This window comes from Microtus ochrogaster, linkage group LG1 (genome assembly GCF_000317375.1).
Source record: "Microtus ochrogaster isolate Prairie Vole_2 linkage group LG1, MicOch1.0, whole genome shotgun sequence".
NCBI classification, from domain to species: Eukaryota; Metazoa; Chordata; class Mammalia; order Rodentia; family Cricetidae; genus Microtus; species Microtus ochrogaster.
In genome coordinates this window covers 21,814,116-21,829,672 of record NC_022027.1, presented here as the reverse complement: position 1 = coordinate 21,829,672, position 15,557 = coordinate 21,814,116, and the positions used below count along the sequence as shown (strand labels likewise).

Here is a 15,557-nt window from a genome sequence, read left to right as displayed (position 1 = left end):
GTGCTCTTAACCACTGAGCCATCTCTCCAGCCCTTGACATCTTTTTGATATTGTTTATATTCTTTGTCTCCAGCGGGTGAGCAGCCGCTTGCACTAGTTGAGAAGCTTGCACAAAAGGAAGCTTCATATCTGGTGTGCAAACCCTTTCTAAACATGAGAGGAAGCTGGATTACTTCCTGCTTCCACTGCAGGACAATGGCAGCCACCTAGAGACCCGCCCAGCATTTCACCGGGATCCTGTGCCCAAGGCTTCTGTTAACTACTGAAACAGGCAGTCAGATAGACCCTTAGCCTGGGAACAAATTAGCCTGGATGCAGCTCAAGATCTCAATCTACATAACATGGCAACGAAAAATTATTAAGCCAGGGTTAGTAGTAAACAACAGCTAGACAATTCTTAACATCAGCTGTCTAGAAGTCAAGTAAATGGACATTTTGTGTGGTTCACAAAGATTTAATTTAATTAATGATATAAAAGCCCCCAGAGTTGTTTTAGGGTGAGAAATCATCTTTTAAAGGAAGAAAATGGCGATTCTGCTGCTTGTCTCTCTTGTCTGGTGTACCTGCCCGTACTCCAGGAATGGTTCAGCCCACCTCTGCTGGATTTTGTGATTGCCGGAGGAAGCCTGGCTGTTTCCTAGCCATAATTCTAAGCACAGCAGTCTTGTCTGAGAACAAGTCAATTGTTCCCCTGTCACCTCAGATAATTGCGGGAGTCACAAATTTTAAGGCCTGGCTAGCCACGAGATGAACCTCACAAGTTTTATTTATGAGCCTGAGGTTTTCCTAGCCCCGAAGAAGCTGTCTTGGGGCTGCCTTCTCTGTAACGGCTCTCACTAAAAAACCCTCTGGTTTTAGTACCAGACATATTGTAGGAATGTTCAGGGCAGACCCAGGGGGGGTGAGGTTCTTTTTTTAAGGCCAAGGATCCTTTTGAGGCTTAGCATCTTCTAAAGGAAAAGGGGGAGGCCCTTCTCATTTATCGTCCTTTATCCTGAAAGCACCCCCTTCTTCATTCCAAGTCGCTCCTTCCACTGAGAAGTGGAGAAGAAATCATGTCTCCCCTGAGCTGTCTTTAAGGCTGCTCTTTGTCATGATGGATTACAGGCAGCAGCGAGAAGTAAGGGAAAATGTGCCCATGTGAGTCTCCGGAAATGTGGTACCATGAAGAAAAGAAGTGGAATTCAAAAAAGCGATGCCTGTGTGTAGCATTCAGCTGAGCCTGGTGTCAGTGCTAGCCACTTGCTCCAGAATGGCCCTGTGGTTCATGACCTACAAGGGTAGTGTTGCCACACAGTACACACCCTGGGATGGAGAGAGGCTCAGCCATCCCCAAATCATCCTCCTCTAAAAAACAAGCAAGGAGGACTCAGCAGGACCCTATTCTGCTCAGAGCCTGCCACTGCCACTATTAGAGCCACATGGAACAAGTGTGCCTCTGATGCTCTTCTCCTTCCCCGAGAAACGTGATGGTTTATGTTGTCTGTCTTTGTGTTAATTTCCTTACTATCTTATCCATTCAGTGATTATCGTCACATGGGTGACGACTTCACTTTACCTGTTCTGTATCCTTCACTGTAGCACAGCCTGTGGGATCCCATCCATTCATGATAAGAGTTTATGAAGCAGCACAACCCTAGGGAGAAGTGGGTATAGAAAAGGGGAGGTGATGTCATGGCACACACCTTTAATCTCAGCACATGGGAGGGAGGCAGAGACAGGATGATGTCTGTGAGTTCGAGTCCAGCCAGGTCTATGCAATGAGTTCCTGGACAACCAGAGCTGCACACTAAGACCCTACATCAAAAAATATCAGAAATAAATTTAAAAGTTAGAAAAGAAACGAGTCTTAAGGATGAGAAAGGTGAACACAAACATGAACATGGACACACCGAGCAGGAATAATCAGAAAGAACATAATTCTCCTTCATTGGAAACATGGACAGTGAATTTTGTAGAATTGCTAAGGATATCAAGGAGCAATGAGAAACAACGACCATTTTAAGAAAGGCATTTTAAAAGGGATTTTATTTTTTATGTGTGGGTTTGTATACACACACACACACACACACACACACACACACACACACACGCATGTACCTTTGTCCACAGAGTCCAGACAAGGGTGTTGGATCACCAAGAGCTAGAGAGAGAGGTTGTAGGGGGATAGCCTGATTCATAGCACCCCCAAATAAAACTAATGGCAATGGAAAGTTATAATTCCTAGCATGTTCATGGCCAGGATAATAAAGACTGTGCAGGTTTCAATTGCCTGCAGAAGAGAAGATGAATGGCTGGTGCCAGATGTTTTGCAACTAAGCAAGATAACATGAAAGTTTCATTTTTACTTGCTTTACCCATAATATCGATGACTCTTAAAACGCCAGTTGGGTTCATAACGCAGAGAAGGTTATAGCTATATGCTTGGTTACAGACTAGATCAAAATGCAAAGAATGGCTTTCTTTGCCAGAAGAGTCCACAGCTGGAATAGAATGATTTATTATAGGCGTTCATTGAATGCCTTTATGTGACAGTCATTTATACCAGCTCTGGAAGAACAGACTGCAGAACATATGCTTTTGCCCAGATGGTCCTTGCCTCAACCCTCTGTCCTCCCTTGATATCCACCATGTACATCCCCATTCCAAGCCTGACTTTGCCTTATGATCTGGGCTTAACCGACACGTTCCAAGACAAATAAATAATCACAAAAAATAAGTAAGCCAGTTATCAAAACATTTGCAAGAAGGAGGACCTGAATTCAAGAACAGCCAGGACCTATAGAAAAAGCTGATTGTAGGGACAGAGACAGGCTGATCTCTTGGGCTCACTGGTCAGGCTACTTGGGTGAGGCTCAGGCCAGTGAGAGACCCCGTTTCAAAATAAAACATCAACATGAGGCGCACAGGACCTGAGGAGGAATGACATGTCTGACCTCAAAATGCACACACATGTTTACTTGTGCACACACACATCAGCACCCACCCCCACACTCCTTTCACATACATAAAAAATAAAATGTAACTGAATAAGTAGTTTGGAGGCAAGCACATGAAACATTTGATGGGAAAGACAGGCTTCCCAACCAAGAGAAGAAGGCTTAGAAATGTTCTCCAATGGGAGACAGACCAGAAACTCACCAGGAACAAAGTGTTGTGAGAACGCCCTGCAGGTTACACGGAGGGAATACAGTATTACGTGGGAAGGATGAAATGAGGTTAGACCCCAGATGTCCCAGACGTAAAAGACCTCTGAAAAGTGATAGAAACCTGTTTTTTGTTTTTTTTTTTTTTGAGGGGGAGGGTAAGCATTGCATTGCAGGGCAACCTGGACGTTTTCACAGGAAATGTGATAAGGCCTTTCTTCTCCTGTGGAAATCCATTGTTTCTGAGACTCAGTCAGGCTGAAAACCACACTGGGGTTCTTTGAAAAACATTAAAGACCTTTGGAGGTTCCTGAAAAGCATCAAGTGTTTGAGTGAGAGAATTGACAAATTCTTGAAAAGACATTTATGAGTTTAAATACATTTCTGACAGCTTGTGCTGCCTTAACTAGAGTTGGTGAATTATTAGGGTTTGAAGGAAACTATTTTCCAGGGCAATGTGAGAGGAAAAGTTTCACTTGTCTTAGCTATTTTGAAGAAGGAATTAAAATGACACACATCTATCTGACTTTGGATGTTTTTTAAAATCAGTTTTTAGAAGTTTTGCTATTAGCATATGAGTTGCATGACTCTGGATACTAGGGGACGCCGAAGATAACATACCACTAGAGGGAGGATATTCCCGACTAGGTATCATTTTGACAGGTAATAGCTTTCCTTCTGACAGTGTGGTCATATTGTGCTATAAAACATCCACACTCTGAATCCACAAGCAGACAAATGTGCACCTGGCTCTCCAGGCAGATGACCCTTATTAATTCTGCATGATAATTATTTCATTTTATGAATAGACTCCTTTGATATGACCTTTAAAAAGAGCAGTCTCCAAATCTCAGAGTACAGTAGGCCAAAGACATCTTGTCGGGGCACATCTAAGCAATTGTTGGCACAGAAAATTTATTCCCAAAGCTTTCATGCACACCCAAGTCACTTTGGAAGTCTAGAACATTCAGACTCCCAGGCTTCTAGGAAGGGACATTCAAATCCAATAGATCTGGGAACAGAGCCCAAGAACCTGCATTTTTAATCATCGCCTCTGGTGACATTTAGGCAGAGACTCTGTCTATCACTATATTCGTTTCAACTGTGTAATCAATGACCGCAAACTTTGTTGCTTAACGCGACATAATGCGTTGTGTTATTTCTGCTTCTGCGGGTTGGAAGCTGGTCACTCCTTATCTGAGCATGACTCAGCTTAGAGACTTCCAAAACTGCAATCAAGAGGTCAGCCATGCTGCAGTCTCTCCCAGAGCTCTGCTTCCAGGTTCATGTCTGGCAGAAGGCACTTCCTTGCTGTGGGGTTCTGAGGACTCTGGCTTCTTACTGTCTGTGTACCACTGCCCCTTCATTTCACCTACAGTTCTCCGCGACTGTTTGCTTCTCTAATCCACAACTGTTTGCTTCTAGAATCTTTCTGATCTTGGGATCTTGATCTGAGAAGACCTGGTCTCTCTTTGGAGAGCTTTGTTATGAATCAGGCTTGGACTCAGTCAAGATAAGATCCCTTTCTGTCTGCTCAAATCCAAGCAGTTTGGGATGCTGATTCCATTTGTAAAACAGTGTCCTCTTCACTCAATACTAGACACTATTCATGGTTTTTAGGAACTCTGAGGCGGGGCTGGGCTGATGGGAGTGGTACCCTGGAAGTAGTTGGTACTCACTGTCCGTGAAATAAAAATCAAAGGATGCTCAGGCCTCAAGTGCGAGGGTTCAGCGAGGAGGAGACAACAGGGAGCAGGGAGTTCTGGGCCCAGGTGGAGACTGTTTCCGATCTCATTTGACCCTCTTGTTTGGGGATGTTTGGTCATTTTATCCTTTAGAAGACTAACTGTGGAATAAATGCTAATTTTCATAGTGATGTTAGCCAGCTTCAGATTGCATTCTCAGGAAATGGGGCGAAGGAGCTGAAGGAGGAAATGAGGGCACATGCCTGAACTTGAGGGAAGTGGGCTTAAAGTATTAGAACCATCTGAAAGGAATTGAATGAGCGACAGAAACTGCCCAGCTCCTTTTTAAAAGGAGGGCAGGGTTCCCTTCCAATCCATCCATATTACAAGTTCTTTTTGTCTTGCTACTGACTGACACGGCTCTTTGTCTTGAACTGTAGAGTCCACTGGAGGGCTGCCCTCGGTGCGGATCATGGAGGTGCTCCCCCCAATACCAGAACTCGAAGTCACTTCTGCAGTGCTCCAGCAAGATCAATATACACAGTGAGTGATGCCCAGCCTTATTGATGGTTTGACCGGTGCATTATAAACTTGAACGGCCTCAGGGAACTCTGCTTGCCCCTCATCAGCATTTCTGTCTGGGCGGAGGACATAGAAGTGATAAACTTGTGAAGCCAGCCCACTGTAATTCCGTGACATGAGCTAAAGTGCCCATTTTCTCCAAGATTCAGGAAGGATCAGCAAACTAATCTCTCGGTCTATTAGACTAATCTCTCGGTCTGTGCAACTGTCCCTGAAATGTCAGCTCATCCCTTGGCATCGCTTGTCCTGGAGTCGAGCGGTAAATCAGTCAGAGCATGAAAAGGGGTCGTGAGATTTGTTTAGTCCAACCCATCGATCCAGTCATTGAAAGAAAACTTTACCTTTAGCATCTGATACCCTAGAGGAATGTGCCTTGATTTAATATATTCTAATTTAAAAATATGCTCAGAGGTGTCTTCAAGATGCTTTTCATTCATTCAGCAAATGTGTATTAAGTGACTGCAGTGACACAAGGTCACATACGGTGGTAACAGAAAGGGGGAGGGAAAGCTCACCTACTGTGTGTAAAGGTGGTAACAGAAAGGGGGGGGGAAGGGAAAAACGGCGTCTCTAGGTACCCTCCCATTGTGCTTCATCACGGCCGGTCTTGTCCCTAAGACTTCATAGTACTTGAGAGGCTATTGGTCCAGGCTCTAGCAGAAAACTAGTGTTTTATTCAAATTGAGTAAGTCAAAGTTTAATAGTCTATCAAGACAAGATGTGAAAACTCTGGGGAGAGAGAGAGAGAGAGAGAAAGAGAGAGAGAGAGAAAGAAAGAGAGAAAGAAAGAGTCTGTTTTGTTTAGGAAGAGTTGTCTGATAAGGGGCTTGACCTCAAACAAAGGATATCAATAGCTTTGGTTGCCCTGAAGAGAGAGGGAGGAAAAACCAAGCCGAACCCTGCCCTTCCTTTGCTCAGCTGTGCTAGCCTTCTCCACTGGCTAAGGCTAAGCAAGGATAGACAGACTAAGGCAAGCTGAGGTGGCTTGTGCAGCCTTTTGGCAGGGCACCAAGTGGATAGAAGGAAGGGGAGAGTTGATCTGGAGAGGTAACTAAAGATCCAGTCCAAACGGCCAATGTGCAAAGTGCAAACCTAGCGGTGTGGGTACATGTGCGTTCAAGAAGGAAGTCTGGCAGGACTTCGTGTGGTCAGGTCTGCCGTTGGCTAGAAATTCCTAGGTTTGATTAATGAGAGTGCCAAGAAAGTCTTCCTGAGCCCCACGTCTGTTTCCTCCCACGCTGGTCCTCATGCTGGGACTGTTCAAGCTCACAGATAAATATTCTCCACTTTGGTTATTTGCCTCAAATAGGAACTTTGTGTCAAGAACTCTACTCCTAGGCAAAAGTAATGTGGCAGTTAGTGGGGAAATCAGGGTAGAGAAACTGCAATCCCAGTGACGAACGTAAGGTAAGACAGGGTCTAGAAGAGCTGACGATAGAGCTGCCGCTCAGAGGGCAGGATGCCTAGCTTTTGCTAGACCCTAAATAAACATATGGAATAGAAAAATCACTCCACTGCGGTCCTACCATCACCGTGGGCTGTTTTAACAGAGAGACCTGCACCAACTCCCATGTTTCCATTGAGAGGATGCCAAAGTCCCGTGGTAGCAGAGGCAAGAGGCATCTCTAGGGTTCCTCTGTCCTATGCTTGCAAGGTTCTCATCACTCCAATGCTGTCCTTGTAGGGATACAGTAGGAGCATCATTGTGTAACACAGTAGTGGATAGAGCCCCTAGTCAGTGATGGAAAGAAGGTATTTCATAGTATAGGATACGATGTTTGAAATGAATGATTTAAAATTGTTCTCTACCAATTCTAATTTTAGACAGCACTTAAGAAACTCTTGAGGTGAATAATATTCGTTTACATTTTAAAAACTTTCAGGCTATCCTTGGACAGTCTGGACCAAAGACTTTGAGGAGTTTGGGTCCAACTGAGGGAGTACTGATAGGTGAATGGCAGCGAGGAGACCCTGGCTGCTGAGAACTGGAGAGTGTCTATCTGACCCATGAGACCAAGGAGACGAGAGTGCGTCAGAGCTGCCATGAGCCAGGGAGGAACAAGCTGATGGAGCTCATGGGAGAGCAAGCGGGCGCTGACCTCTTCCAGCCATCATTACCTGCTCTCAGTGTGGGCCTGAGGACTTCATCTCGAGGAACCAAGAACGACCAAGGATGAAAGTCCTCTCGCTGGGTCATGTGCAGGCGCAGGATGGTTTTCTCCTACACAGATGGACAGTTTCTAGTTGGTAAATTCCTTAAGAGGGTCTGTGTATTTGTTCACACATTTATTTGCATTTATAAATGTTGCCTCCTTTTGGCATAAGACCATTTTTTTAAAAAAAAAATTCAAGGATACTGAAATAAAAGGTACTTAAATGAAATGCCTTGAGTATTTAAATTTGATAGCCAATGTTTCCTCTGATTCTTTCGGCTCTCATATCTGCCGCAGCCACCATGGATATCATGACCTAAGTGTAGGTATCAGTTTCAATACGAAGCACGCATAGACAAGAGGTCAGATCTTCATAGTGAAAAGTAAGCCAGCATTTCCTGGAGTTAGATGGATTGCGGTCTTCCAATATGATTTATATGACTAAAGTTGTGTTTCTGAACAGAGGAAGCGAGGAGGCCCTCCTGAGCCCCCCTGACCCATCTCCTGAGAGGCAGGCCAAATGAATCCTTTTCTGACCCTTCTCAGAGACAGCATCTAAGACCCAATGGGAGAGGTGGTTCTCTCATTCCCAAGCCTAACCAGCAGCATCCTCATCTCCAGAGACTCAGGGCAGTTGTAGAACTGGAACAAAGAGGCCTTGCTAAGTCCCATCCCCACTAACTGTCATTATAGCTCACGACTTTCACACTGCCACGTTCTCTATCACTCTCTGCTGTCCACAAAACACACTCTAAAACACATCCATGTCTTGAGTTGGCTCAGTGGGTAAAGTGCTGTATACACCTGAGGACCCAAGTTCTGATCATCAGTGCTCATGAAAACGCCGGTTACAGATCTGTAACCCCAGGACTGGGCAGTGGAGACGAATGGACACGGGGGAGGCTGTTGTCTGACCAAAATGACCAGCTCCAGACTCGGTGAGAGACGCCGTCTCCAAAAACGTGGTGGACGGCTGGTGATGTGGTTCAGCAGGCTGCTGCTCTCTGCCGAGTCTGAAGAACCGAGTTTGATCCCTGGAACCCACACGACGGGAGGAGGAAACTGACCTCCTCAAATTGTCCTCTGACTTCCACATGTGCAAAGGGGCATGCATGTATACAGATGCACACACACACTGAATATTCTTAATAATGATGATAAGGTGGATATAATAGAGGACATCTGCCGTCCACCTCTGGTATCTGTGCGCGTATGCATGAGCTTGTGTACCACACACACGAGTACATGCATGCATTCTCTCTCTCTCTCTCTCTCTCTCTCTCTCTCTCTCTCTCTCTCTCTCTCTCTCACACACACACACACATTTACAAACACACATTCTTTGGGTTGTCATTTTCCTATAAAGACTGTTGGGCCAAATAAGATTTATTTAAATAAATTAGTATATTTTCTTCTGTTAATTTTTATTAGATGGATCTCAGACACAGAATGGTAGGTGTGTGTGTGAGCGAGAAAGGGGGGAGGGGAACAACTCTGGCCATCAGGCTTGGGAGCAGGCGCCCTTACCCACTGAGCCGTCTCATGGGCACCATACCTTCCCTCCTGCCACAAACAATCGAGAGGACGGTTTGTATAAGAACTTGTTATTCTTCCTTTCTAGGTCGCAAACTAAAACTGTAATTTTAAAATTTAGGGACTGGAGATTTGACAAGTGGAACTCATCCTGTCTTACTCTGTCTGGGTGTCCCTAATTAGCAGACGAGTCAGCTCGGGTCTCAGATTTTTTCTGCAGGGGTTTAGGCTTCCCACATGATGAAGTATGGATATTCCACAGTTTCCGAAGAGCCAAATTACTGTTTCTCTTCACATTCCCTATTATGCTCTGACAGATGACTTGGGAATCGATGGGAGCTTGGCTTCCAACAGGCATACATTAAGCTTCTGGTTCTATGGGGTGTGGCGGCTTTCAGAAAGCTATTTCGCTGACTTACTCAGTATTACTTTACTAAACAGTGAAAACCGTGCAAAGGTATATGGAGCTGGTCTGCCTGTGGGGCACACCGCTGGGCTTGAAAGAGCAGGTGGTTGTGCTGGTGTCCTGCAAGGATCTGACGGAATTGCTTCCAGTTGTAGGGAATTGCTTCTCAGAAAGGTGGCTTCCTCTGGTATCTCAGAATCATGAACCCTACTGGGTATATATATTCCTCCACACCATCCGTTTCGTGGCTATTACTTATAATTATTTTTGCAGTTATTCGTATCTGGCTTTCTCTTTAGACTAGATGCTGCAGGAGGGAAGGGAACATATTCAATTCTGCACACTGGAGCATCTGCCCCGGGGACTTCAAATTACAGGGGCACCACAAAAAGGTGGGGAAAGAGAGCCCACTTGTTCATCTCAGGAGCCGAATTGCCCGCTGGTCCCTACCCACAGTTCACTTCCCATAGTTCACTTTCCACCTACCCAGAGGCCTGTTCCCCTCCCTGGTTCTCTTGCCTCTCTGTCTCTGGGAGCTCCTGGACGTCAGGTCCAAAGGAAACTCCAGTTCCCCAAACTCCAAAACACAGTCCAAATATTAGAACCAGGCTTGACCTGGACCCCAGGAGGATCTCTGTAGTTCGATAAAAGCCGGTGTTCCTCAGGAACTGGTGGAGCCAGCTCTGTGCGCCAAAAGGAATCATTTCTTTTCATTTGTCCGGCAAAAAGGACACAATTCACATACACCCGTGGCACGGTTCAACACATCAAGGCCCATGCTGGCCTCCAGGCTCCCTCGGTTCCTACCCACAAGCTGTCTCCAATACAGTTTCTGGCCCTAGCGGCTGGAAAGGCAGCTCAGTTACTGAAAGGTTTTCCCACAAAAGCACGAGGACCTGGATTCCATGCCTGAAGCTTCAGGAAAGTGCCAAGTGTAATAACCTGGGATGCTTGTAAGACCAGTGCTGAGGAGGTGGACTTCAGGGGCCAGCACCCACAGGGAAGGCGTGGTCCACAGTCACTTGGGACTCCAGTGTCTGGGGATCCAATGGCCTCTTCTGGCTTCCATGGGTCACACACACACACCACACACACACACACACACACACACACACACACACACACACACACGTGCACGTGCGTGCTTGTGCTCTTACACCTGCACTAAAACATATGTGCATCCACACGGACACACATAAACTTCTAGCACAAACACGCAGCATTGAAAGAGGTTGTCTCTGCCTTTCTCTGGTTTAATTATTGTGTTAAAAAAGCACCAATTACTGAAGCCCAGAAAGCCTTCCTTCTAATCTTAGTCTCTTAGAGCTGAAGTAAACAACGCTTTATTATTCCTACTGAAATTTTCACTCTGAATAAAAAGTAACAGAGGAAAAGAAAAGTCACACTCTCTGCCACTCAGCACGGTGGTTGTCGTTTTGTTTTGACGTGCTGGGACTCTCTACTAATAAACTGCTAAGGGAGGAAGTCTAAAGATGGGGGTGGAGCTTGGCACAGAGCCTGGCCTAGCAGGCAAGGCCCTGGTTCAGCCCAACCCCTCCCAGGGCACCCACACCAAAGGAGAGAAAGGAGCCAACACTGTCTGTTGGCCTAAATCGAGTAGAGATATTTCCTGTCTCTCTCTAACAAATTTCAAGTAGGGAATTGTGTTTTAAACTCTTAAAGAAAAAGGGGCCTTTTCAAAGACTCATGCTCCTTTCTTTTTTTGACCTTACTAGGGGATTTTGCATTGTAGTTAATCCTTTTCATCTCAGAGGACCTTGAGATGAGCTAAAAGAATTTCTTTGAAAAAGTCAATTAACACATTACTTATTGATCTTATTTTATGAGCGTCTAGTCCCCCCCCTCAAGAAAATCCCCCTGTAGTTGTTATGATTCTTCATAACAACCACTTAAGTGAGGTCTTTGGAGTCTGGCGACGCGGGTGGACAGAAGAGAAGGCTACGGGAGAGAATTGTTGCGGGGTAGTCCTTCCGAACGACCTTCAGATGGAGACAACTAGAAAGGCTTCCGGAAAGGCATTTCTCCGGACGGAGGGGTTTGTTCCTAGGGGAAAGACCTACTTAGCTCCCTAGGGAGAGTGGCTGAAAGGAAGACTAGAAGAGCTGAGAGTGTAGCTAGTGGGTAGGGCATTTACCTAGCATGAGTGAGGCCCTGGTTTTGACTCCAGCGCAGGAAAAGAAAACACACCTGGTTGTATTCAAATCGCAAGCCTTCCGTTTGCTGTGAGCTTGAACTGAGCAAGGGACTTGATTCCCTGCCTGCTCTTTTCTCATAAAGGGGGTTGTCTTAGTCAGGGTCCTCTTGCTGCGAGGAGACACCAGGACCACAGCAACTCTTCGAAAGAAAAGGATTTTATTGGGACTGGCTTACAGTTGCAGAGGTTTAGTCCATTATCATCATGGCAGGGAGCATGGTGGCAATGGAGACATGGTGTGGAGAAGTTAAGAGTTCTACATCTGGATCCACAGGAAGCAGGAAGGGTGAAAGAATCTGCGCCTGGGCAGAGCACTTGAACCTCCAAACCCCACCCCATTGCACACTTGCTCCAATAAGGCCACACCCACTAATCCCTGTCAAGTAGTGCCACTCTCCAATGACCAAGCATTCGCTTATATGAGCCACTGGGGGGAGGGGAACATTTTTATTCGTACCACCACAGGAAGGAATGACAGAAAGACTCCTCTCTTAGCCGCATAGGGAGAAATGGATGAACTCAAACACATGCAACGTTTCACATCATTTCTGGCATATCTGTAGTTACGATTCCCTTCTTAAATCTCACTCCAGCTCGGGGCAGCCATGACAGAGCTCACCTGAGCTAAGATTGGCCTAGCACCCCTGAAAACACTGAGCAGTCATGGACTTTGCATTGTTGAAGTAAAGTTCCTCCCCAGGCTCCCAGCTGAAAGAGTCTGGCTGGAAGCTGTAAACAGGCACTTTGGGAAGCCCAGCCCAGAAACTTCCCGAGAGCCATCCACTTCCTTTCCAAACTCAAGAAGGAATATTTGCAAGGAGCCAGAGTGCGGCTCCATATAAGGACAGGCCAGGACGTCCGGCTTGGTGAGATGCCAAATCTAGTCCTACCTAGAAATCAGTCTTACACTACTCAAAGCAAACTGTCAATTGTGGGGGACATCAGAACTTTGAAGGTATTATCCTCTATTAAATATTACAGTTTCAAAGACAAAGGGATAAAGAAAGAGGTCATGCTTTATACTCAAAAGGGCTTTAAAATAAAACCAGTCCTACAACAGGCCTGAGGGAAGAAGATCATGTCTTTTCCTTCGGTTCTGTTCCTGCATGGAGACTTCAACTTCTTGTCCTGGAAAAAAAAAAAAGGTGTTAAACTGGGTTATTAGAGTCTCTCAACTCCACCAGGCTGTGACTTTTGTAAGGCAATATAGATCTTGGATGTAGATGACAGGCAAGAGAAAGCAATTCTACAAACAGAAACAGGAAACGACCTCAAAGTAAGGCCATGACCCACATATAAACTGACAACATGACCTCTCCATGGTATGGGAAGGTTTTTTTTTTAAATTGTAGATATGAGAGAGAACAGCCAGAGGCATCTTGAGGAGTCCAGAGCAGAGAGAGAAAGAAATAGGCTGAACATAGCCAGCAGACTGAACACAGCCAGTAAATTGGAAATGGCCAGGGCAATCTGTGAGGGAGGCAAGAACAGCTAGGAATAAAGACAGAAAGCAAAGTGAGAACAGCTGGGTTATAAGAAGGGGTGTAGCTGGGGGAAGGGCGGGCCAGGACGCTGGTGTGGGGGCCCTGAGACTATGCAGGTTCGGATGGTATGGGCGGGATGGGGGAACAGAAGGAAGAGGACCTCCTGAGGAGCCAGCTGTGTGTGTGTGTGTGTGTGTGTGTGTGTGTGTGTGTGTGTGGTTTACCGGAACCCAGGTAAAGGCAGTGTGACATTCCGTCTTTCCTCAGAGTAACTGAGGATCACGGAGCTTCTTTTCTCAGCCAAGCATTCAGATCTGGTTACTTAATAGATTAGATTTTACTTTATACTTATTGATCTTATTTTATGTATGTGAGTGTTTTGATTATATGTGCGCCACATGCTTGAGTGCCTGATGTCCAAGAGCGAGTCAGATCCCTGGAGGTGGAGTGTAGTGCAGACTCTAATTGATCTTAATAATACAAACCCGGTGTCAGATATTAAGGGGTGAAAGAGAAGCAGAGCAGCCAGCCACAAATTCTTACCTCTATGAAATTCAGACAGAATGGGGTATCCTGTCTCTACAAGTCCTCAGACTGAATGCCCTGAGCTCCTGTCTCCTCCCACCTTATATGTCTCTCTGCCCAGCCATATCACTCCTGTCTCCACCTCCCTAGTGCTGGGATTAAAGGTGTGGGATCCCAAGAACCACAAGAATGTGTACCATACTTGTGATTAGCCTCTGGACCATCTCTCCAGCCCTTCTTTCTTAAGGGACTCTGTCTGAACACTCAGCCCAAGTACCTGACACAAAAATTACCCAGTGTTTGCTAATGAACAGACAACTCAAAGAACACCAAATTGAGGTCACAGAAGCAAGAAAGGGTTACCTGGAGGAGGGGACGCGGGTAAGGTGAAGCATCCTCAGAGGATGGGCTGGTCAAGGGGAAAGAAAAGCACGCACGCACACGGTGGATGTGGGGAGTGAGCGGGGCGAGAAGGGAGTTGGAAGGATGGCGTAGTGGGAGAGACACTCTCAGTACAAGCTTGAGGATCCAAGTTCAGCTCTCCAGAGCACAGGGAAATAAATACCCGGGGTGGAGGGGTGGTGGCAGCCCATCTGCAATTCCAGAGCTCAGAGGGCAGAGACAGGAGATCCCCAAAGTAAGCTGGCTAGGGAGACTAGCTGGAATGGTGGGTTCTGGGTTCGACTGAAAGACCCTGCCTCAAAAACGAAGGTGCGAAACGATCTAAAAAGATACCTGGTGCCATGCGTTGTCTAGTGAATTTCAAGAAAGACTCCTCACGTGTGCCCACACACATGCAGACATGACACACTCTGACATCACGCATATAGGTGCATTAAGAAGTAATTGAGAAAAAAAATCATGTAGTATACAAAACAAATAGGACCCTTCAGCAAGGCCTAGGTATCTTCCAACACACACACACACACACACACACACACACACACACACACACACACCACACACACACCACGAACACATATGTGACCTTCTAACATTCAAAAGGATGTAGAAAGCAATTCTACAAACAGAAACAGGAAACGACCTCAAAGTAAGGCCATGACCCACATATAAACTGACAACATGACCTCTCCATGGTATGGGAAGGTTTTTTTTTTAAATTGTAGATATGAGAGAGAACAGCCAGAGGCATCTTGAGGAGTCCAGAGCAGAGAGAGAAAGAAATAGGCTGAACATAGCCAGCAGACTGAACACAGCCAGTAAATTGGAAATGGCCAGGGCAATCTGTGAGGGAGGCAAGAACAGCTAGGAATAAAGACAGAAAGCAAAGTGAGAACAGCTGGGTTATAAGAAGGGGTGTAGCTGGGGGAAGGGCGGGCCAGGACGCTGGTGTGGGGGCCCTGAGACTATGCAGGTTCGGATGGTATGGGCGGGATGGGGGAACAGAAGGAAGAGGACCTCCTGAGGAGCCAGCTGTGTGTGTGTGTGTGTGTGTGTGTGTGTGTGTGTGTGTGTGGTTTACCGGAACCCAGGTAAAGGCAGTGTGACATTCCGTCTTTCCTCAGAGTAACTGAGGATCACGGAGCTTCTTTTCTCAGCCAAGCATTCAGATCTGGTTACTTAATAGATTAGATTTTACTTTATACTTATTGATCTTATTTTATGTATGTGAGTGTTTTGATTATATGTGCGCCACATGCTTGAGTGCCTGATGTCCAAGAGCGAGTCAGATCCCTGGAGGTGGAGTGTAGTGCAGACTCTAATTGATCTTAATAATACAAACCCGGCGTCAGATATTAAGGGGTGAAAGAGAAGCAGAGCAGCCAGCCACAAATTCTTACCTCTATGAAATTCAGACAGAATGGGG

General features: G+C 46.0%; 1 protein-coding gene across 1 annotated transcript in view; it reads left to right on the top strand.

Moving 5' to 3' along the window:
• The window catches only part of Tmem156 (transmembrane protein 156), a 30,909-nt gene extending 23,145 nt beyond the window's left edge, over positions 1 to 7,764 (top strand). The window contains exons 6-7 of the mRNA XM_005359257.3: positions 5,272 to 5,374; positions 7,297 to 7,764. Coding sequence (XP_005359314.1) covers positions 5,272 to 5,374; positions 7,297 to 7,330 — 137 coding nt within the window. The 3' untranslated portion in view covers positions 7,331 to 7,764. The remainder of the gene's footprint in view (positions 1 to 5,271; positions 5,375 to 7,296) is intronic.
• Positions 7,765 to 15,557: the final 7,793 nt, after the last annotated feature.